Below are 24,880 nucleotides of genomic sequence, written 5' to 3' on the forward strand. Positions count from 1 at the left end.
CATTAACAATGTCTACACTGTATTTCTGATCAATTTGATGTTATTTTAATGGACAAAAAAATTGCTTTTCTTTCAAAAACAAGGAAATGTCTAAGTGACCCCAAACTATTGAATGGTAGTGTACATAAAATGTTTTTCAAAATAAATATACATGCCAGACACATGCTACCTATGCTTATGACACAAGTTATATATGAGACTAGCTATAGTTGAATACATTTGAGTGATGGAACTGCTGAGTTCAGCAGTAGATCAATGCTCAAAATTCATTAACAGTACAATCCCATCATTACCTTTAGTGGGTTTTTTTTGTCATTACCATTTTGTCATCTTCACACTTGTGAAAACTGTCTCCTGAAAATACTTGAAATACAATAATTGAGTTTCCTCAATCTGTGACTCCAATCTCAGATCAATACAAAAATGCACTCTTCATCTCTCTTTCTCTTTGTACTGTAAAGGTACGCTGACAGAGCGTGAAATCACATCATGACTTTTCATAGAACTAATAAATTCTACAAAACATTAGAAATTGTACAAAATAACAGGGTTTCTTTGCACACTTTTCTCCCGACTCTTGGTCCATAGGCGTATTTGAGATAGCAAATTGCGAAAGAATGTATAACATTGTGCAGAGCCAGACAGATTGATGTCCTTCCTCAAGACGGACTAGCAGCTCCTGTGGCTCCACTTCGAGTCCGGAGGCGTTCAAAGATTTCCCTCTATGCCTCCTGTCCATCATACTGGCGAAAGGCAAGCTTCGTAACAGCACTAAATCCACTTTGACGGCCCCTTTGGATCCACCTCCCCTCCCTGTAATTGGTTCCTAGGGGTCGTGACCCCTGACGGCCCCAGACCATCGCCATTGTAGTGGGCCACAAGCGATACCATGGTGGGCTTGACCATGTCAGAGGAAGAGGGGACGGCTGCGTCCACAGTTGTGTTCCCCAGCTGGGGGACGACGCTGGTGGGCTGCCCGATGGAGGCCACCTCGAAGGTGAAGTTGTTGCCGTTGGTTTTGTGGGCGCCACCACGGACAGCTTTGGTCGGCGCCTTGGAGGAGCTCCTGACGCTGGAACCCCTCTGCTGCTCTTGGCACCTCAGCAGGGCTCGGAAACACCTGTAGAACTGGCATACCAGTGCGCAAACACATACACACATGCCCACGTTCAAACACATCCCCAACATACAGACGGACAAACAGAAAACGAGATGGGGAGACAGAAAGGCGTAAGTCAAGTTGGACTAACTGTACAGCATCTGTTTGTTCGAATGCTGAATTATCAGAAAAATGTACTATAATGAATGGTGAGGCTACAAAACTCCAACCCAACCAGTCATCGCTTTTCTTAAAATGGGGGAAACAAATAATGTGAGTATGTCCTGCTGTTACCCTTTATCCGTCACAAACAGCAGGATTAAGGTTTAAGGACCATTATACCAATGTACAGTACCAGTCAAAAGTTTGGACACACCTACTCATTCAAGGGTCTTTCTTTATTTTTAACTATTTTCTACAATGTAGAATAATAGTGACATCAAAACTATGAAATAACACATATGGAATCATGTAGTAACCAAAAAAGTGCTAAACAAATCAAACTATATTTATATATTTGAGATTCTTCAAAGTAGCCACCCTTTGCCTTGATGATAGCTTTGCACACTCTTGGCATTCTCTCAACCAGCTTCAACTGGAATGTTTTTCCAATAGTCTTGAAGGAGTTCCCACATATTCTGAGCACTTATTGGCTGCTTTTCCTTTACTCTGCCGTCCGACTCATCCCAAACCATCTCAATTGGGTTGAGGTCGGGGGATTGTGGAGGCCAGGTCATCTGATGCAGCACTCCATCACTCTCCTTCTTGGTAAAATAGCCCTTACACAGCCTGGAGGTGTGTTGGGTCATTGTCCTGTTGAAAAACAAATGATAGTCCCACTAAGCCCCAACCAGATGGGATGGCGTATCGCTGCAGAATACTGTGGTAGCCATGCTGGTTAAGTGTGCCTTGAATTCTAATTAAGTCCCCACACCATAACACCTCCTCCTCCATGCTTTATGGTGGGAACTACACATGCGGAGATCATCCGTCCACCCACACCGCGTCTCACAAAGACATGGCGGTTGGAACCAAATATCTCATATTTGGACTCCAGACCAAAGGACAAATCTCCACCAGTCTAATAACCATTGCTCGTGTTTCTTGACCCAATCAGGTCTCTTCTTCTTATTGGTGTCCTTTAGTAGTGTTTCTTTGCAGCAATTCAACCATGAAGGCCTGATTCACACAGTCCCCTCTGAACAGTTGATGTTGAGATGTGTCTGTGACTTGAACTCTGTGAAGCATTTTTTGGGCTGCAATTTCTGAGGCTGGTAACTCTAATGAACTTATCCTCTGCAGCAGAGGTAACTCACAACACAACTGATTGGCTCAAACGCATTAAGAAGGAAAGAAATTCCACAAATTAACTTTTAAGAAGGCACACTTGTTAATTTAAATGCATTCCAGTTGACTACCTCATGAAGCTGGTTGAGAGAATGCCAAGAGTGTGCAAAGCTGTCATCAAGGCAAAGGGTGGCTATTTGAAGAATCTCAAATATAAAATATATTTTGATTTGTTTAACACTTTTTTGGTTACTACATGATTCCATATGTGTTATTTAATAGTTTTGATGTCTTCACTATTATTCTACAATGTGAAAAATAGTAAAAATAAAGAAAAAGCCTTGAATGAGTAGGTGTGTCCAAACTTTTGACTGGTAGTGTACCTACTTCAAGTTGTTCCCTACCCCAACTCCACCAAGAACACTTATAGATACTTATGTACCTACTTGAAGTTGTTTCCCCATCCCACCTCCGCAGGCACAATCACCTAAACTCTCCTACTTCCCGCTGACAAACAAAGGGTCCATACAAGTTGCACCTTTCTCACCAGGGAAATTAATTATCCCTCTCTCTTGTTCCCTCTATCTCTGAGAAGTGGTGGATAATTAAGAGCTGTCTTGTTGGAGACCTCCTTTTTCCTCTTCTCTTCCTCCCGTTCTGACATTCATCGAGCTTGTTGTCTCTCCTTGCCTTTTCACTTGGAACAATTCTGAGAGACACTCATTATTTGTACATTTCCCAAATGGTTTTAAATGCTGAACTAATTACGTTCTCAATAAAGAATGGGACAATTACAGCATTTTCAATTGGATAAGTATTCGCTAATGTGAGGAGCTGGAAACCTTGACTGGCTAAATAGAAAGCCTGCTAAAATAAGACGACAACAGAGGCTGATTTTTTCATACGTACCCTAACCACTACATCATACTCTTGTCCCATACAAATGAGTAATGAATACAAAATGGACTAGATAGCTGGTCTCAAGACACTCTGCATGGTAAAGGAAGGAGTGAGCTCCTAATAGCCTTTATAACTCATAACATAACTTGAAAAGCAACTCACATTTGCAGTGACCCCACTAATCCTTTAATCCACCAACAAAGTAACTTGTATATACTTATATGATTTTATAAAGTGTTTGTAAAAGTTATACGACAATATTTTGTAAACATATCGGAAAACATATCAGAAAAGGAAAGCCAGGAGCTACCTGCAGCAGATATTTTCTTTTCAGTTTTTGCAGAAGGAATTCTGCATGAACATGCCATCCATATTTAAAACCCACAAACTGATCAGGAAACCCCAGGTGCTGTGCTTCACACTGATATCACTTTTCACTCCAAAGTCAACAGAGCTCAAAGTCAAGAGCTCAAAGCGCAGATATTTAATTTAGCGCTTGTTGGAGACAGACCGACACAGTGAATTATTAAAAAACTTCAGATCCAGTTTTGAAAGCATAACAATGCAATGAGGGTATTTGGTTCATTTTTATTCCAGGCATACACACATACAGATGGAGACAGAGACCTTGGTAGAAAAGGCCTACGGCCCAGGCTGAACTTTAACAACCCTCCCGTTCCATACCGTCATCTTAAGGGCTCTGATGTCACCTCCCTTGAGAAAACGTAGTGTACTTAGTATACTCTGCATGTTTCATGTATACTTATAGTCTACTACATTTCCTCAAGAGACGTAAAAAATAAGTGTCCTACGGCACTGCTGTCTCTTCAGAGGGAATACACAAAGACAATCGAAAAGAACATCCAGACAAAACAAAAATACAGTAACACAGATCCACCTTTTGTTGACCTACAGTAAGTGCATTGGCAAAGTAAACACAATCCCCATTTCATAATGTCATATTGGAGAGACTGAAGACTGGCATGAGTTGTATAAAGCATAGAACCTCTATGATCTTGTTGAGCATCCCTTGATTTTGTCAGCTGTCAAAACACAAACCCTACTGAGGCGCTGAGAGGATAGATAGATAAGTGAGACGGGAAGTACAGCAGGAGACACAGCATAAGGTCATATATGGGTGAAATATGGAAACTACAAAAGCGGGTCTATGACCAGGAAGTTTGAGAGTTTTTCATGGACTTTGACTGTTCTGGTCATGTTCAGTACAGTGAAGCTGGATCTACAGTGAGGGGGAAAAAGTATTTGATCCCCTGCTGATTTTGTACGTTTGCCCACTGACAAAGAAATGGTAGGTTTATTTGAACAGTGAGAGACAGAATAACAACAACAAAATCCAGAAAAACGCATGTCAAAAATGTTATAAATTGATTTGCATTTTAATGAGTGAAATAAGTATTTGACCCCTCTGCAAAACATGACTTAGTACTTGGTGGCAAAACCCTTGTTGGCAATCACAGAGTTCAGACGTTTCTTGTAGTTGGCCACCAGGTTTGCACACATCTCAGAAGGGATTTTGTTCCACTCCTGATCATGTCTTTGTCAGTGGGCAAACGTACAAAATCAGCAGGGGATCAAATACTTTTTTCCCTCACTGTAGATGTCTGGATGAAAACATACAACCTAGATGTCACGAAGAGGGGTAGAGGAGTTAGTGAGTGCCGAGGCTAGCGCTGCAAACACAAAGGTTGATATAAGGCCAGGATTCAATCTGTGCGGTCTAGTCGACAATGCAGCTTTATTTTTATTTAATTTTTTTACTTTTACCCCTTTTCCTCCCCAATTTCGTGATATCCAATTGGTAGTTACAGTCTTGTCCCATCGCTGCAACTCCCCTACAAACTCGGGAGAGGCGAAGGTCGAGAGCCATGCGTCCTCCGAAACACGACCCTGCCAAGCCGCACTGCTTCTTGAGACACTGCTCGCTTAACCCGGAAGCCAGCCGCACCAATGTGTCGGAGGAAACACCATCCAGCTGGCGACCGAAGTCAGCTTGCAGGCGCCCGGGCCGACAATGCAGCTTTTAAAGTTAATGTTACCGCCTTCGCAGAGATCGCATTGAAGGTAAACGCTGTAGGCTCAATTGAAAATTACCTTTAAATGTAAAGCACGCTATAGCGTTTTTCCTGAACTCTGGCGTGTTTCCCCCTTAGTTCGGTTAGTTTGGACTGGTGGGAACACTCTATCCGCACTCTGGAGCGCACTGAACAATGCACCATGGTTCGCTCAAAAAGGATGGTCTTCCTACCATGGTGCGGTTCGCTGCAGTTGAGAAGGCAGTGAGAAAGCAGTCTGGACCAAACACAGGAAAAGAACCAGAGGCACAGTATTATTGGTTGTTTGACTACAAGCATTTGATGAAATGCACTGAGTACCATAACTTGCCATATCTGAAACATTATGTGAGTAGCAGCGCATTCATGAGCGCATCGGATGCAGATTAGGGGAGACGGGGGCTATACCGGGGATATAGGCTACTGAATATAGGCTATTCACGTCGCAATTAGAGCGGCTATTGCGCTGATTCCTCCCGCATGTTGCTTCTTGATAATCATTGATGGATTTAAACAAATGACTTGCATTAACACATGGTTTTGTTTAGGCATTTTAGTTCGTTTGACATTTGGCAATGTGAAACCAACCCGACCAAATGAAAAAAATTCTATGTACAAATAATCTAACGCTGATTCGAAATATAGCTCAGAACTATGTGTGAAAACGCCCTATTTTTAGTAGTTCATTTTTCTTTTTCTTTATATAAAGATGGAATCCACAGTTGGGGGAAACAGCACCACGTTGTTATTGTTTTTGTTGCCGAGATGAGGAGCGTCATATTGTGCTTTTCTATCGCGCGTGTGCAATGATGTCAGAGGGAAACATTTGTGTTCATGTTTTGCAGTAACTTCTTTGTTGTTGTAATATCACAAATGGACGTGGCAGTTTCACCATTAAGGATTCCAGCTTTAAATGCAGGTCAATCTGACTTGGTGGTTTTGGTGGTTATTTGGTCAGCCAACTGCAATAAGATGCCTTGTGTATTCTACCCTGTGCCTCAAAAGGTTTTTTTTTAAAAGTAGAGTTTAGAATGTTCAGGAAGGTGACTGTGTTCCTCACAGAAAAGGATTAGGCTTGCTAAGTTTGCTTGCAAGAGTGAAGATAAAGACATTTCACGGATTCACGTTTGTACCCTAGGCCTAGAGACTGTATTTTCATTTTGATTTTAAAATAGTCTTGACGCCTGTGTTTAAATGAGTTAAACAATATCAGCTAAGAGTGATACATGGAGCTTTCTTTTTAAGCTACAGTAGTCAACCCACCACTTAATTTGACACCTCATGCAACTTAATTTGAATGAATAAACTCCCCGAATGTGAATTATTTTCCAACCGTGGAGTGCAAAATAAACATGTAAATTCTACCTAGAGAAAGCATTCTCACATGGAGCATGTGAACAGAATGACAATTTCATTTAGAATTTACACATGTATTATGGCTTTACAGTGTGTGTGTGTGTGTGTGTGTGTGTATGTGTGCGTGTGTGTGTGCGTGTGTGTGTGTGTGTGTGTGTGTGTGTGTGTGTGTGTGTGTGTGTGTGTGTGTGTGTGTGTGTGTGTGTGTGTGTGTGTGCGTGCGTGTGTGCGTGTGTGTGTGTGTGCGTGTGTGTGTGTGTGTTTGTGTATTCCGGTATGTTTGTGCATGTATGTTAGTACTTGTGTTTTTATGCATTACTGTGTGTGTTAAATATGAGTATACTGTACAGTCACAGACACCTTGCTGCAAGAAGTCCCAACCCCCTAGGCAGTTTTGTAGCGCTGAAAGAATTGAATAGATACAAACAATATATGCACTACCTTCAAGTATTCTTACCCCTTGACTTATTCCACATTTTGTTGTGTTACAGCCTGAATTCAAAATAGACTAAAGTGATTTTTTCTCACCCATCTACACACAATACCCCATAATGACAAAGTGAAAACATGTTTTTAGAAATGTTTGCAAATGCATTGAAATATCACACCCCTGAGTCAATACATGTTACAATCACCTTTGGCAGTGATTACAGCAGTGAGTCTTTCTTGATAAGTCTCTAAGAGCTTTGCACACCTGGATTGTACAATATTTGCACATTCTTTTTTTAATTCTTTAAGCTCTGTCAAGTTAGTTGTTGATCATTGCAAGACAGACATTTTCATGTCTTGCCATAGATTTCTGTGCCGATTTAAGTCAAAACTGTAACTATGCCACTCAGGAACATTCAATGTCATGAATAACTTCACCATGCTCAAAGGAATATTCAACGTCTGCTTTTTTTTTTTCATCTACCAATAGGTGCCCTTCTTTGCGAGGCATTGGAAAACCTCCCTAGTCTTTGTGGTTGAATCTGAGTTTGAAATTCACTGCTCGACTGAGGGACCTTACAGATAATTGTATGTGTGGGGTACAGAGATGAGGTAGTCATTAAATATCATGTTAAACACTAGAGTGAGTCCATGCAACTTATAATGTGACTTGTTAAACAAATTTGTACACCTGAACTTATTTAGACTTGCCATAACAGTGGTTGAATACTTATTGACTCAAGACATTTAGCCTTTTTTTATTAATTTGTAAAAAATAAACATTATTACACTTTAACATGATGTGGGGTATTGTGTGTAGGCCAGTAAAACAAAATCTCAATTTAATACATGTTAAATGCAGGCTGTAATACAACAACATTTGGAGAAAGTCAAGGGGTGTGAATACTTTCTGAAGGCACTGTACGTAGCGCCATCTTTTCCTCTGATAAACTTGCTGGACTGTTTGCCATAATTCTAACATCAGTTGTCTCAGATCTACACATGTGCCTATGGGGGTTTGGGGTACCAGCAAAGGGTTGTTTCTAAATGGGGTCATATTTGGAGTTGATAATAAACCCAAGCTCTAAGCCAGTGAGCACATATTTTGTGAACACATATTTGACATTACATGTACCATCTACACATTCATTAGGCCTTTAATGTAATGCCTTTCAATGCTCCTCAGGGGCAGCAGAGATGCAGAGTCGGCTGCTTTTCTTTTCAATGAGCCTCAGCACTTAAGTGTTTAATTAAAGTCATCATTTGGATAAAAGGTCTGAATACACAAGGTGAGACAAGTGGGGGGTGCTTAGTAGCCGCAACATTGCACATTTCCCTCTACATTCATTGTTGTTCTCAAGGGACAGCTGACAGTTTGTAGCCCTCCAGGGTCTCACTACTGAACTTTGATTAGGACAGAGTACACATCCTTCAGTCTCCGGTTAACTTTATATGCAACAGTTACCTGGACTCAATTGGGGAATGAGCGGTGCTTTAAATCAACTTCATGGTGTAGTTGATGGTTTATTTGTCCCTATCTTTTCCTCTCAGCCTATGCTCGTTTTTATAGCAATTTTAACAATACCCATCTGCAACATCCATGGCCACCTCCACTGTACTGAGAGGGAGAGAAGCAGAAAATTGTACTCACAATATGCACAGTGCCATACCCCCGTCTAGAGGGCCATGATCTGTCTTCTCTGACGATTGTTACCATAGTTCTTCAGTGGGACAAACCCATGCCGCTACTTGTATCTGTACAGCATTTTTAGTCTTCAACTCGCCTCAACTCACAGTCTCCATAGTAACGGGCTGGGAGGAATTGAAGACTGAAAATGACATACAGGACATTCGTGTCTCCGATAAGTTGATGAGTGGGCTCAAATCTTCTTGAAAGGTCAGCCATTGGTGGGATACACAAGGGAGGAGAATGTATAATTGAAGTGCCAGGAAGGGACAGTGGAGCATTCGTACTGTCATCACATACCATTATATCTAAATATATCTTGCATTAATATCAAACTTGTGAGAAATACACCTTCAGTGAAGACATAGAGGGTATTCAACTCGGAACACCAGTGTTTTACTGCTGAGTAAATGTTGCACTTGATACACATAATGCTGGACTGGTAGGAAATAGTTTTCCAAGAAGTCAAGGTTTCTCTCTCTCTCATATTTTATGGCAGCGTTTCCCAAACTTGGTCCTGGGGACCCAAGGGGTGCACAGCTGATTCAAAGCTTGATGATGAGTTCATTATTTGAATCAGCTGTGTAGTGCTAGGGCAAAAACCAAAATGTGAACCCCTTGGGGTCCAAGGACCGAGTTTGGGAAACGCTGTCTTATGGTCACTTTTGCCCCTCAAGGCCACCATACAGGTATAAGCGCTATTGGTATTACAAGAAGAAGACATTTCTTTTTTATTGTTTTACACCCAACCACTCAATACACACACACACACTAGTGATTTTTTTGAATGGATCTTTTTGGCGAATGTCGGGAACCGAATCGCATCGGTGAAAGAGCTGTTCATTTGGCTCCCTGATTTGCATACTGCTACTACTGCTTTTTCAGCTCAAAACAAAGTTTTTCTGCAGATAAGTTACAAAATCATCATCTAAAGTGGGTGAATCCTCACTACAGAAGCAATAAATAGTGGGGAGAGCTCGTCAATCTGGTCCATGCTGATCTTTTCAGAGCGTAAAAAACAACCAAAAATTTTGCAGGCCATCTAATAATTTGGCCAGTTAAAAATGTACTTGAACACGCATTTCACGTTCTGACATAATGGTAGCCTACCTTTTGGGCTTTACATTGGAGATTAGCATTTTGAAGCATTTTGAACGAAGAGCCGTTTGGGAGCCATGTTCCCCCATGATGAAAGGTGGGCATGACTTTGGGAGCCAAATGAGCCGGCTCTTTTACATGAATGGAGCCAAATGAACCGGCTCACCGAAAAGACTCAGGAATGCCCATCACTAACACACTCATACACACACACTGCGCCCAGTGAGCAGTTAAGTGCCTTGCTCAAGGGCACAAAGGCTGAAGATGGCAGCTAGGATACTGATACCAACCCTCTGGTGGTCAGCTCACTTCCCACCAGATTTTTCTCATCTGACCTGGGATTCGAATTGGCAATTCTCTTGTTTCTGGCTCGGCTCTCTGACCTCTGGGCTACCTTCCGCCTACATATTACTGATATCATAAACTTATTTTAGATTATCACCTGAACATCCATTTGCCTTTGAGCTGTGGATAAAAGGATTACAATTGTGTTAGCCATATTAGTTTACGGAATACTTCAAGTTATATTGAGGTTTTCTTTAATTTATGAGTCTCCTACAAGATGACATGCTCTAGTTCACTAAACAAAGTTTAAACAATGTATTGTGTTTCCAGTTAAAACTCATGACATGCCTGTGTCCACTAGACAACGTCGGCAATGTGTTCTGTCATCCCGCCCTGGGATTCTCCCATCTCCTGCGCTACACGATAAACAGCCAATGTCTCAGTGTTTTACACACACTGAAACACACTGACAGTGCTTTACTTGTCACTTATTCTGACCCCTTTGATGAAAAGAGATGACTGCGTGAAACAGTGTGAATCTGAACACGTCAGTAAAAAGAGATGTGATTAATCACACTCAGAATTAATGCAGCCTCGATCCAGCCCTTCATCATTAAGACAGACGAAAAGCAAATGCATGTAAACGAGGCTTTACCGCAATTAATTACTCTGAAAGGGACACCAAGACGCGCCAAGGCCATTAATAAGACAGAATGGCAAAGTTTTACATCCCTTAAGGGATTTTTTTTTTTTTTATCACCTGCAAAACAATACTCTTTTGAATAATCTTTACTTTGGAAACTGTGTTATTCGTTGTCCAACAAACACAAAAAAAGACATTCAAGTCTGAACTTTTATTTCAGAAGAATCAAACCTACCAAAAATAAAACCTTCAGAATAATTCAACCAAAAATACACTCTGTTTTATCTGTCCGTGAGGGGAATACATTTGATAACAATAACACAAACAAGGGAGCGGAGGAAGATATATCATAATATGTACCAGGGTCTATACCTGATCAATTATTTTGGTATTTGTGGATGATTCATTCATAAAGGTCTTTGTCAGGCTCCTAATCAATTATTTATCTATTTTTGTGGATATTTGATCAATCTCTTTGATAGGTTGGCAACAATATGCTCTCCACTAGAGGCAACTCCAGGGGTTTAGCTATACTGAAGCAACTCTCTGCATGACAGTTTACTTCCTTGTCCTGACCCCTGTTCAATACCCCTTTATTATGGCCGAAAGAGTATCACTGGCCAAAAGAGCATACTAACAAGACGAATACATGCACACACAGAGTACAATGTGGCAGTACTTGTGATTGAGTTACAGAAGTTTCCCTCCTCTAAGTTGGCACTGTCTTGGTGTTTCTGGGTATAATAAAGTCTCTAACAACAGCTGCATTCAGAGAAATACCCTATTTTTTACCTTCCTCATGAACTATGGCCACAGTAAGACCAGCTGATAATTTGAGTCAGTTTGACAAACTAATAATGGAACACAACCAATCAGATAACATCACATGAAAGTGTTTGCCTAAGTGATGCCAATACATTTGATTAGAGCGATCTTATCAGAAATAGTGGATGAGCACTAGGTGGGTTGTTAATTATTCTGTCCCACACCAGATGCTGAAGGTGCAGGAAGTTTCAGAAGTTGGTAAAGATCAGCAGTTTCTTTTTGACCTTATGAGGATATACAGTAACGGACCGTCAACGCTCTGATGAAGGTTCAACATCATAGATGAAATTCATCAGCAGACATGGCCTAAGACATATAAATGGAGACATCTTTACATAAAAATGATGAGCATTGACTAGATGACATGTGAGGAGTACAGTAAGTCAATGACCATGTCTCACAGTCAAGCGCTTAACTTTTAGGGGGACGGGGATGATGACCCAACCAAAATTAGAGACAGGTCAATTTGACCTCCTCAATAATATATTAATAGGAAATTATTTTCCCACCGTAAAGCGTCAGGCAGCTACTGGCTTTCTGTGTCTTTTACACCACACAGTGTTACTCATTTCCTCGTTTTATATGATTGGACCCCCCCCCCCCCCCCCCGCTAATTATGCTTTTGGTTTGGCCCGGTCCTCCGAAGGCTTGGTTTGTGGAGGGAAAAAAAGTTTAGCAAGGCTAACTTGGAACATTTAAAAGAGTAAAGTCAAATGTAACATGGTAAATTAATTAGCACGAATAAGAATTATATAGAAAATGATGTTTTTTCAAATGGCAATGCGCATTTCTCAAAAGAGTAGTTATTGGTATATGGTTATATTGGGCTCTTAGGTAGTATTATAAACCTTAAAACATCTAGTTTCTAGTAGGCTCAGATTTAGAGAAGGATTGTTTCTATGAACCTCAGGCAGTAGGCTCAAGCGAGCCTGTTTGTCTCCCCAGTCCGAGGCAGCCTGCCTGTCCTCCTTATTTAGGCCAAAATTGTGGGCGGGAAGCACAAATCATGTTTATGCAACCTAATAATCACCATCACAATACTTCCAGAACCAACTTTTGTTTTTATTTTAATTTGAGAATCTACAATAGAAATTGGCCCAATCTAGCTTCATTTCATGTGACATTGCAGAGCAGTAAGCTGGTTTATTTCTCATTTATTATTTATTTATTCTTGATTTCAATATGGAAGGGAAACCAGGTACTGGTGTTTGTATGTACTATTTCTTGATGAGTAAAAGGCTAATGTATTAAGTAAATTTGAATAACTTATACCATATTTTTGTGTAACAATAGTAGAAGTTAATGTATTTGGGGAAGATGAGGGTGCATAGATAATACAAATACTGAGCTAAATTGTATGCTCAAAAAAGTAAAAATTATATTATACTGAACAAAAATATAAAAGCAACATGTAAAGTGTTGGTCCCATGTTTCATGAGCTGAAATAAAAGATCCCACAAATTTCCCATATGCACAAAAAGCTTATTTCTCTCAATTTCTTTGCACACATTTGTTTACATCCCTGTTAGTGAGTATTTCTCCTTTGCCAAGATTATCCATCCACCTGACAGGTGTGGCATATCAAGAAGCTGATTAAACAGCATGATCATTACACAGGTGCACCTTGTGCTGTGGACAATAAAAGGCCACTCTAAAATGTGTAGATTTGTCACACAACACAATGCCACAGATGTCTCAAGTTTTGAGGGAGCGTGCAATTGGCATGCTGACTGCAGGAATGTCAACCAGAGCTGTTGCCATAGAATTTAATGTTAATTTCTCTTCCATAAGCCGCCTCCAACGTTCATTTTAGAGAATTTGGCAGTATGTCCAACCGGCCTCACAACCACAGACCACGTGTAACCACGCCAACCCAGGACTTCCACATCCGGCTTCTTCACCTGCGGGATCGTCTGAGACCAGCCACCCGGACAGCTGATGAAACTGTGGGTTTGCACAACCGAATAATTTCTGCACAAACTGTCAGAAACCATCTCAGGCAAGCTCATCTGCGTGCTTGTCGTCCTCACCAGGGTCTTGACCTGACTACAGTTCGGTGTCGTAACCGACTTCGACCTTCGATGGCCACTGGCACGCTGGAGAAGTGTGCTCTTCACGGATGAATCCCGGTTTCAACTGTCCCGGGCAAATGGCTGACAGCGTGTATGGCATCGTGTGGGCGAGCGGTTTGCTGATGTCAACTTTGTGCCCCTTGGTGGCGGTGGGGTGATGGTATGGGCAGGCATAAGGTACGGACAACGAACACAATGTTTCAGCATGATAATGCACGGCCTCATGTCGCAAGGATCTGTACACAATTCCTGGAAGCTGAAAATGTCCTGTATACTCACCAGACATGTCACCCATTGAGCATATTTGGGATGCTCTGGATCAACGTGTACAACAGCGTGTTCCAGTTCCCGCCAACCGCCCGACTGGCGCAGTGGTCTAAGGCACTGCATCGCAGTGCTAGCTGTGCCACTAGAGATCCTGGTTCAAATCCAGGCTCTGTCGTAGCCGGCCACGACCGGGAGACCCATGGGGCGGCATACAATTGGCCCAGCATCGTTCCAGGGTAGGGGAGGGAATGGCCGGCTGGGATGTAGCTCAGTAGAGCATGGCGTTTGCAACGCCAGGGTTGTGGGTTCAATTCCCACGGGGGGCCAGTATAAAAAAGAATGTATGCACTCACTAACTGTAAGTCGCTCTGGATAAGAGCGTCTGCTAAATGACTAAAATGTAAATACCCTATTTCTCTCACTTTTCTTTTTTTTCTCATTGTTTCTGTAGTGAGGATTCACCCACTTTAGATCATTATTTTGTAACTTATCTGCCGAATTCGTGTGGATGATTAGGACCAAGTTTCTCTTACCTGTTTGTGAAGATGTAGTTGACCTAGGGCAAATGTTACACTATGACAGTCATGTAATGTAGGTGACTCGGTGGTGTTGTGTTACAAATACATCAAAGATGTAACACACAGCATGGCTAGGATTGCACAATTCCATCACATTTCCCATAATTCTCAGTTTTTCCAGAAATCCCGGAAAACCTGGGAATTTTGTAAGTATGACTATTACATTATGACAGTGATGACCGTGATTATCTATCTTACCTGCTTGTTCATGAAGATATAGATAACGGGGTTGATGAACGTGCTGGCCTTGGCCAAGACCGAGGGCACAATGCTGACCTCAGGGGTGACCAGGCCGGGGCGTCCGAAGGTGGCCAGCAAGGCCAAGACCCCGTAGGGCATCCAGCACATCAGGTACACCAACACCATGGCGACCACCATGACAAGAACACGGTGCTCCCTCTTCCTGCTCATAGCTCTGTTGATGCCGCTAACCTTGGGAGGCAATAAGCAGGGAAGTAGAGAAGATGCAAGGGAGGAGATTAGAGGAAGAAATGTGCAGTCGATGAAAGAGTCCAGAGGAAAAGGGGTAGCAGAGGAAGAGAAAGACAGGGAGCGAGAGAGAGCAACCTCTGGAATGTCCCTCTTGCTCCTCAGACACTGCACTGACAGAGTGGAATCAGAGAAAGAAAGCGAAAGGAATGAGATTGAGCGGCCCACCATCGACCACTTTTCCCAGACATGCATGCTCTGACAAAGTGCATTGTCTGTTTAGCTACTGGCATGTGACAGGAGTCCTAATTTCTTGAAATGTTTCCCCAAATGTAAACAGTGTCAGAATCTTGGCATCTCCATTGGGAGGCACACTGAGACATCAGGGCTAAATGTCACCCATCTTGTCGTGGCCTAGAAACACACACACAAAAAGCCCTCTGGGTCTCATGCTCTCCACAAACATGAGCTGTTTATATTTGACTGTCTGCATTGTTTCCCCGATGACTGCCCATCATCCCCTGTCACTCAAGTTGCCACAGAGACAGACACTTCAGCAGAAACCCGGTTTCAAAAGGCTGCAGTGCTGACATGATTTAGGGGATCGGAGTGTTTCCACCCAAACAACAACAAAAAACATTACTAAAACATAAAACAACTTTCGGGTTTCAGCCATTAATCACTATTCTCATGTCAGCGAGATTCACTCTCAGTCCAACCTGGTCTAAGAGCATTTTGTATTATTCTGTACGTAAATCCATGAACTACATATAGTATATGTTACGTTTTGAATGGTTACAGAAGACAGATAGTTACTTAAGGCAAAAATGAAAGGAGGGTTGCGTGTTCAAATCTCATCAGGAACAACTTTCCACTACTTACTACTGTTACTACTTAGCATATTAGCTAACCCGTCCCCTAACCCTAATCTTAACCTTTTTAGCTAACCCTTTACCTAACCCTAACCTTAACCCTTTTAGCTAACCCTTCCCCTAACCCTTTAACCTAACTCCTAAACTTAACCCTAACTCCTAAGCCCTAGCCTAGCTAACGTTAGCGAGCTAGCTAACATTAGCCACCTAGCTAGAATTCGTAACATATCATAGGTTTTGAAATTTCATAAAATATTGTACATTTTGCAAAATCATAACATATAATACAAATTGTAATTCATAACATACACTACATTACCAAAATAATGTGGACACCTGCTTGTCGAACATCTCATTCCAAAAATCAAAAACATCTAGAATGTCATTGTATGCTGTAGCGTTAAGATTTCCCTTCACTGGAACTAAGGGGCCAAGCCCAAAACATGAAAAACAGCCCCAGACCATTATTCCTCCTCCACCAAACTTTACAGTTGGCACTATGCATTGGGGCAGGTAGCATTCTCCTGGCAACCGCCAAACCCAGATTTGTTCGTCGTACTGCCAGATAGTGAAGCGTGATTCATCACTGCAGAGAACGCGTTTCCACTGCTCCAGAGTCCAATGGCAGCAAGCTTTACATCACTCCAGTTGACGCATGTCTTTGCGCATGGTGAACTTAGGCTTGTGTGCGGCTGCTTGGCCATGGAAACCCATTTCATGAAGCTCCCGACTAACATTTATTGTGCTGACGTTGCTTCCAGAGGCAGTTTGGAACTCGGTAATGAGTGTTGCAACCGAGGACAGACGATTTTTATGCACTACGCGCTTCAACACTCGGCGGTCCCATTCTGTGCACTTGTGTGGCCTACCACTTTGCGGCTGAGCCGTTGATGCTCCTGGACGTATCCACTTCACAATAACAGCACTTACAGTTGACCGGGGCAGCTCTAGCAGGGCAGAAATTTGACGAACTGACTTGTTGGAAAGGAGGCATCCAATGACAGTTCCACGTTGAAAGTCACTGAGCTCTTCATTAAGGCCATTCTACTGCCAATGTTTGTCTATGGAGATTACATGGCTGTGTGCTTGATTTTATAAACCTGTCAGCAACGGGTTTGGCTGAAATAGCAGAATCCACGAATTTGAAGGGGTGTCCACATACTTTTGTATATATAGTGTATCATACGAAATGGGTGATGATCGTCCACAAATTAATAAATACCATACGAAAAGTAACAGAGTATCTCGGACATACATACAGAATAATACGAAATGCTCTGAGACCAGGTTGCTCAGTCGATCTCTCCCACTGTCTCTGTGATGATTTGATAAATGTTGGAGGCCTCTTCCAGCTCCCCTTTGTATTGTGGGTTATGCGTGTGGGAGAACTAGGCACTAGCGAGCAGGGGAGTACTATCACATTTCAAAGTATTTTATATAAACTGTTCCTAAACATGACCATAATTATGCTGTTTGCTGTGGGAATTTCCAGTAAATTGGCCCATCAGTTAAAGTTTGGACTGCTTGGGACTCTGTATTCATGCTGTTGATGACCCTTCTGCATTATAAGCAACATTTTTCAGCTTTGCCTAGGGGCAGAGACCGATTTCGCCAAAGGCTAAGCGCTAACTGCCTTAAACCAGTGTCTTCGTAGGATTGCAGCCATCTTACCTTGTTCTTCCCTAAAAAACGAACTATTCTCTCTCCATGCCTAAAGGGCCACTGTGCCCACTGTTTTGTCCCCATGCTACTTAGTTAATTGATTATCATCACTGATTGAACAGCAGACTCTACTGCTATTTAAGACAGAAGTTATGGACCCTTGCATTTAAAGCATGTGAGAAAAGGTCAGAGTTAGAGAGGTAATGCCACATTTACGATGGACGTATGGCTTCTCTCCATCTTTTTTAAGATCCTTTTAAAAAAAAGATCTGCAGGGCTTCGGCTGTTTGATACGCTCTCCATTTTGGCTCCAACAGGGCTTTGATCCAGAAGATAACGGTTTGCCTTTCCGTCTCCATGACCCTTTCACTCAGTCAGCACTGGGCAAAGGACACTTAATGGGTTCAATCTATAGACTGATTGGGTAAATCAAGACTGCTCAGTGACTTGGAAAGACAGAAATACGGAAGATACAAAGGTAGACAAAATGTCCTTCAAGGATCAGTAGCCAATAAGAGATCTTGTCTCACTTTATTTGTCTGTCTGACTCACTGTCTTCATATCATTTACTGCAAAAAAATAAAATAAAAAATGTGGCAGCGAGCAGTATTCGTTAGGTATAGTTACCAATAGTCAACAATTCCATTATCCCACAAAACTAAAGGGTGAAATGTTAGTGAATATGTGGGAACTAGTTCTCTTAATAAAGTTTATACCTTTCAAGGTAGACTCAGCGAGATGGCGTCGCATCGAACAGCACCGCAGATATTGGAATGAGCGGGATGCGAGACTTTGCTCTCACACAGTCACACAGAGTATCTGCGCATGTGCACGGGTGCGCTTTAAGCTGCTACAACGTAGTAGCTACGGGACCAAAACAGTGGAGAAGTTTAGCCTCCCACTTCAATGCTCTTAGTTTTTGCGAAAATTGACCCACTATGTGTTTACTTCATGCATGCAACGCTGAGTTTACCTTTTATAACTCTAGAAATAAGGTAGAAAGCTAAGAGAACAGAACTAGTTTAGTTAACATTTTATATGGCGTACAGAAGATGCATTGGTGGCCTGAGGTCAGCGCAGCAATACTTCACAGCATAAGGCACCTTCGATGAGTATCCAATGGCAAAACCTCTCCACAGTGTGAACCAGTGATGTATATAAACCCTGGATTGCTGATGCTATATATTGGCCATTGAGAGGCTTTGAAGTCACCGGTCGGCCATATTGGCACTCCCCAGTTGGAGCAGTCCTCCATAGGAATGAATGGATTTCTACAGTATTTCAATGAAAGGTTTCAAGGACAAAATACCATGTATTTAAGTATTTTGTTGTTGTAGTGGGGACAGTAACATTAGTCATCTCAAAAAATTATACTTGAAGGATGAAAAAATATGTACATGTTTAGCTCACATAATATAATTTAAAGTATACATGAATGTGTCTGTAATAGAATAAACGTGGCAAAAACAAATGTAGACATTAATAAATGCATTGTCTTTTGAATTCCCTCGGCAGGTACTGAAATCCTTTTATGTTGTGCAGTGCAATTTAAAAAATGAATACAAATCTATGCCAACAGATATGGTATTGTGGTATTAAATATAATCCAGATTTACATTTTAGTCATTTAGCAGACGCTCTTATCCAGAGCGACTTACAGTTAGTGAATACATTTTTTATACTGGCCCCCCATGGGAAACGAACCCACAACCCTGGCGTTGCAAACGCCATGCTCTATCAACTGAGCTACATCCCTGCCGGCCATTCCCTCCCCTACCCTGGACGACGCTGGGCCAATTGTGCGCCGCCCATGAGTCTCCCGGTCGCGGCCGGCTGCGACAGAGCCTGGATTCGAACCAGGATCTCTAGTAGCACAGTTAGCACTGCGATGCAGTGCCTTAGACCACTGCGCCACTCAGGAGCTTAAATAAGATGCTGTGTCCGTGGGTGCTGTGTATGTGCGTGCCAAGTATAGGGGGTTCTTTTCACTCTAGCTGACACTGTAATGGCAATAAAGTAGAATAAATAGTATGTGTCAAACGAGTGTCCCTCCCTGGGAACAAAAAGCTCTGAAAGATGTCTTCTGTGTCACTTTGACAGTTGTAATTTCCATGTCTGTGACGGACCTTCAGCAGGTCTGAATGTGATTGCGGTCTACATTACACACTTTTACCTCCATTGCCCTCACAAGCTACACACAAAACAGTGTTTATGAGGACTTGGTGTAAAAAAAAATAGGCAAGGGGAAACCACCTCACAAACACACTTCTATAAGTGTTTAATTGTATTGGCCAATTATCAATCTTGGAGTCTATCCTGGTGATTTCTTCTTACATTTGACATTTTAGTCATTTAGCAGACGCTCTTATCCAGAGCGACTTACAGTTAGTGAGGGCATACATTTTTCATACTGGCTCCCCGTGGGAATCGAACCCACAACCCTTGCGTTGCAAACGCCATGCACCAGGACATAAATGCCTTAGAAAGCTACATCCAATCAGATCAGATCAGATCATTCTTCTCCTCATCTTCTCTCCATAAAAGCTAAAAGTCAGATAAATAATTAATTCCACTAATGCAGAGTGTCATACAAAAATTAATCTTCACTCCTCAAAATGTATTTACCCAAAGTGTCCTTCTACAGTATGTTGTGCAGTATTAGAGGCAACGGGGGGGGACACTCTTTAAGCTTATCACACATGCACGACTTTACCCACACCACCCAAAAAACTAATAAACACACAAACGCACATTCACACACTTTGTTATTCCAAATCAAACAGCCACACTCACTTACACAAATGTGCTAGCTTAATTTGACCAGTTTCTCACAGCAGGAAAATAATCCTGCAACAACAGTAACTGTGAATTATTGTGTGGATTATAATGAATGGACATTTTTGTAGAGGTTGATAATTTTTTTGGGATGGATAAATCAAGACTGACATTTTAAAGTGGAAATTATAAACTTTAGAATACTTTTTAAACATCGAACACGCTACAATTTGCATTTCCTGCTGATCAGAAAATGTTTCTGCGACAACAGTGATATTTATTAAGATAGTACATTTGTATGCCCATACACACACCACACACACACACAAACTCCACAAAGACACACACACACAGCATTCAAATTGCTTCAGCATTCCATTTCCTTATTCCACAAGGAGTTCCTGTCAGTCCTGCTGTAGCCGTTAAATGTGATTGATCATACTCTTTGTGTCTCCCACATTACCCTACATGAGGCTCCTGTGGCCTGGCAAGATTCACTTGTCACCAGTAAAGGGTTCTCTCAGCAAGAAGCCTGAACGCTCGACTGCGCCCCGCCACAAACGCTCACAATCCTTTCCAAATCAAATCAAGCTTTATTTATATAGCACATTTCAGACATGGATGCAACGCAATGCGCTTCACAGGAAAAAAACATAAATAAAAAACAATGAAAATAAAAACAGAAATATTTACTACACAACAAACATCAGAGGATAAAAAAATGAAAGAATAAAAATACAAACTGAAAGACTAAAAAGCACCCTAAGGAAAAATAGAGCTAAAAAGGTGTGTTTTAAGATCACTTTTCAAATTACCACAGTTTCAGCCCCCCTCAGGTTCTCTAGCAAGTTATTCCTGAGGCTGGGGCCATAGTGACTAAAGGCTGCCTCTCCATGCCTCTTGTTCCTAGGATTTTGGATAGTTAAAATGCCAGTGCTAGAGGACCTAAGAGACCTACTGGGTACATAATTAAAAAGCATGTCTGACATGTGTTGGGGTGCACAATCATGGATTGATTTAAATACCAATATAATATTTGCCAAGAGTGTGCAAAACTGTCATCAAGGCAAAGGGTGGCTACTTTGAAGAATCTCAAATATAAAATATATTTTGATTTGTTTAAAACTTTTTTGGTTACTACATAATTCCATATGTGTTATTTCATAGTTTTGATGTCTTCACTATTATTCTACAATATAGAAAATAGTAAAAATAAAGAAAAACCCTTGAATGAGTAGGTGTGTCCAAACTTTTGACTCGTACTGTAAGCTGTGAGTCTTTCTGGGTAAGTCTCTAAGAGCTTTCCACACCTGGATTGTGCAACATTCTTGGTAAGCAACTCCAGTGTAGATTTAGTCTTGTGTTTTAGATTTTTGAACTCATCTCCCAGTGTCTGGTTGAAAAGCAGACTGAACCAGCTTTTCCTCTAGGATTTTGCCTGTGCTTAGCTCCATTCCATTTATTCTTTATCATGAAAAACTCCCCAGTCCTTGATTACAAGCATATCCAACCTTGCAAGCCTTGTCCTCTGTAGCTCAGCTGGTAGAGCACGGTCCTTGTAATGCCAGCGTAGTGGGTTCGATCCCCGGGACCGCCCATAAACAAAAATGTATGCACGCATGACTGTAAGTCGCTTTGGATAAAAGCGTCTGCTAAGTGGCATATTATTATTATAACCATAACATGATGCAGCCACCACTATGCTTGAAAATATGGATAGTGGTACTCAGTAATGTGTTGTATTGGATTTGCCCCAAACATAACACTTTTTGTATTCAGGACACAAAGTAAATAGCTTTGCCGCATTTTTTGCAGTATTACTTTAGTCTCTTGTTGCAAACAAGATGCATGTTTTGGAATATTTGTATTCTGTACAGGCTTCCTTCTTTACACTGTATCAATTGTTGAGTAACAACAATGTTGTTGATCCATTCTCAGTTTTCTCCTATCACACTCATTCAACTCATGTAACTGTTTTAAAGTCACCATTGGCCTCACGGCGAAATCCCTGACCGTTTTCCTTCCTCTCTGGCAACTGAGTTAGTAAGGACGCCTGTATCTTTGTAGTGACTAGTTGTATTGATACGCCATCCAAAGTGTAATTAATAACTTCACCATGGTCAAAAATAATATTCAATGTCTGTTTTTGTTTTTTTACCCATCTACCAATTGGTGCCTTTATTTGAGAGGCATTATAACAAAATCCCTGGTCTTTATTGTCACGGATTCTGCCGAGACTGCTCCTCCTCCTGGTTCGGGCAGGCTTCGGCGTTCGCCGTCCCCGGAGTACTAGCTGCCACCGCTCTATGTTTCGTTATTTGATTGCTTTTGTCTGTCTGTTACACCTGTGTCCATTTGTGTGTTGATTACGTGTCTTATAAGTTCCTTGTTTTTTCACTAGACTATTGTGTGTTGTTATTTGTTGCCACTTAGTCAGTGCTACGTGTTTGCACTTCGTTTTGTTTCATGTTTAGTGTTTTACGCGTGTGCGTAATTTTCCCTCGCCTCTTGGTATTTTTCGAGGTCGGGGTTTTCCCTCGTTGTATTTAGACTATTAAAGTCTTGTTGGACTTAACCTCTGTGTCCTGCGCCTGACTCCTCCACCACATCCACATCGGTTCAAGTGACAGAACAACACACCACCATGGAGTCAGCAGGAACGGCGGCGGCACCCGAATCCCTGGAAGACCGGATCAACTACCAGGACATCATGATCCGGCAACTCGGGGCCGCCATGGACGAGGTGTCCAACACTCTGCGCCGATTGGTGAATCGAGAGGTGCCCACGCACTCTTACAACATCCCATCACCAACGGCCAGTCCTCCTCTCTCAGCACCGGAACCCAGTAGCATTCGGCTCTCGCTCCCGAGGGCATATGACGGTTCTGCAGCCGGGTGTCAGGGATTCCTCCTGCAGGTGGAACTTTACCTTGCCACCATACACCCGGCGCCCTCGGGATACGAGAGCGTCTCCGCCCTCATCTCCTGTCTCTCCGGCAAGGCGTTGGAGTGGGCCAACGCCGAATGGAGGGGAATAGACGCCGCAACCATCACCTACGCAGAGTTCTCCCGCCGCTTCAGGGCTGTCTTCGATCATCCACCTGAGGGGAAAGCGGCGGGAGAGCGTCTATTCCACCTCCGACAGGGGAAGAGGAGCGCACAGGAGTTCGCACTAGAGTTCCGGACACTAGCGGCGGATGCGGGGTGGAATGAGAGGGCCCTCATCGACCACTACCGGTGTAGCCTACGAGAGGACGTTCGTCGGGAGCTGGCCTGCAGGGACACCAACCTGTCGTTTGACCAGTTGGTGGACATTTCCATCCGTCTAGACACCCTGCTGGCTACCCGCGGACGTTCCGAGTGGGGGTCATCCATTCCACCCTCCAGCACCTCCGAGCCGATTCCCATGGAGCTCGGGGGTGCTGGCGCTAGAGAGAGGAGGAGAGGGAACCCGAGGGGGGCCATCCCCTGCACCACCTGCGGTCGTGGAGGACACACCGCGGCCAGGTGCTGGGGAGGGTCTCCTGGGAGAGGTGACAACAGGCCACGCACTGGGGAGTCATTTCAGGTGAGTAGGCGCCCCACTTACCCAGAGCTTTCTGTTGGTCACATGAGTATTCCTGTGAGGTTTCCACAGGTGGCACCTCATTCCCAGCATAAGGCGCTAGTAGATTCCGGCGCAGCTGGGAACTTTATTGATCGGGCATTTTGTGGTAGGGTAGGAATTCCCCTTCGGCCGGTAGAAGCTCCATTTCCTGTCCACGCATTAGACAGCCGGCCGTTGGGGTCGGGCCTGATCAGGGAGGTCACAGCACCACTGACGATGACGACGCAGGGGGGTCATGAGGAGGTCATTCAGTTTTATCTGATTGACTCTCCTGCGTACCCCGTGGTGTTGGGCCTTCCCTGGTTAAGCACCCATGATCCTACCATAGCGTGGCAACAGAGGGCTCTTATGGAGTGGTCTGCCCAGTGTGTAGGGAGATGTCTAGGTGTTTCCGTAGGGGCGACCTCGGTAGAGAGTCCGAACCAAGTGCCCGCACTGCGCATTCCCCCTGAGTATGAGGATTTAGCACTCGTGTTCAGCAAATCGAGGGCAACACGGCTACCTCCTCATAGACAGGGGGACTGTGCGATAAATCTCCAAACTGGAGCGGCTCTTCCACGGAGTCGTGTGTATCCCCTGTCTCAAGAGGAAACAGCGGCTATGGAGACTTACATAGCCGAGTCCTTGGCACAGGGATACATACGGTCCTCCACTTCCCCGGTCTCCTCGAGTTTCTTCTTTGTGAAGAAGAAGGACGGGGGATTGCGCCCGTGTATTGATTACCGTAGTCTCAATCAGATCACAGTTAAATACAGTTACCCACTTCCACTGATTGTGACGATGACGGAATCATTACGCGGAGCGCGGTTCTTCACAAAGTTGGATCTCAGGAGCGCGTACAATCTGGTGCGCATTAGGGAGGGGGATGAATGGAAAACAGCATTTAGCACCACCTTGGGTCATTACGAGTATCTCGTCATGCCATACGGGTTAATGA

The 24,880-nt window shown here is 42.8% G+C and overlaps 1 protein-coding gene across 1 annotated transcript in view; it reads right to left on the bottom strand.

Moving 5' to 3' along the window:
• Positions 1 to 613: 613 nt before the first annotated feature.
• Positions 614 to 24,880, bottom strand: part of LOC311150843 (pinopsin-like) — a gene marked incomplete at its 5' end in the record, with an annotated part of 85,386 nt that continues 61,119 nt past the window's right edge. The window contains 2 exons of the mRNA XM_084188396.1: positions 614 to 1,128; positions 14,797 to 15,030. Coding sequence (XP_084044522.1) covers positions 772 to 1,128; positions 14,797 to 15,030 — 591 coding nt within the window. The 3' untranslated portion in view covers positions 614 to 771. The remainder of the gene's footprint in view (positions 1,129 to 14,796; positions 15,031 to 24,880) is intronic.

This window comes from Coregonus lavaretus (genome assembly GCF_964263955.1).
Source record: "Coregonus lavaretus genome assembly, chromosome: 23".
Classification (NCBI taxonomy): Eukaryota; Metazoa; Chordata; class Actinopteri; order Salmoniformes; family Salmonidae; genus Coregonus; species Coregonus lavaretus.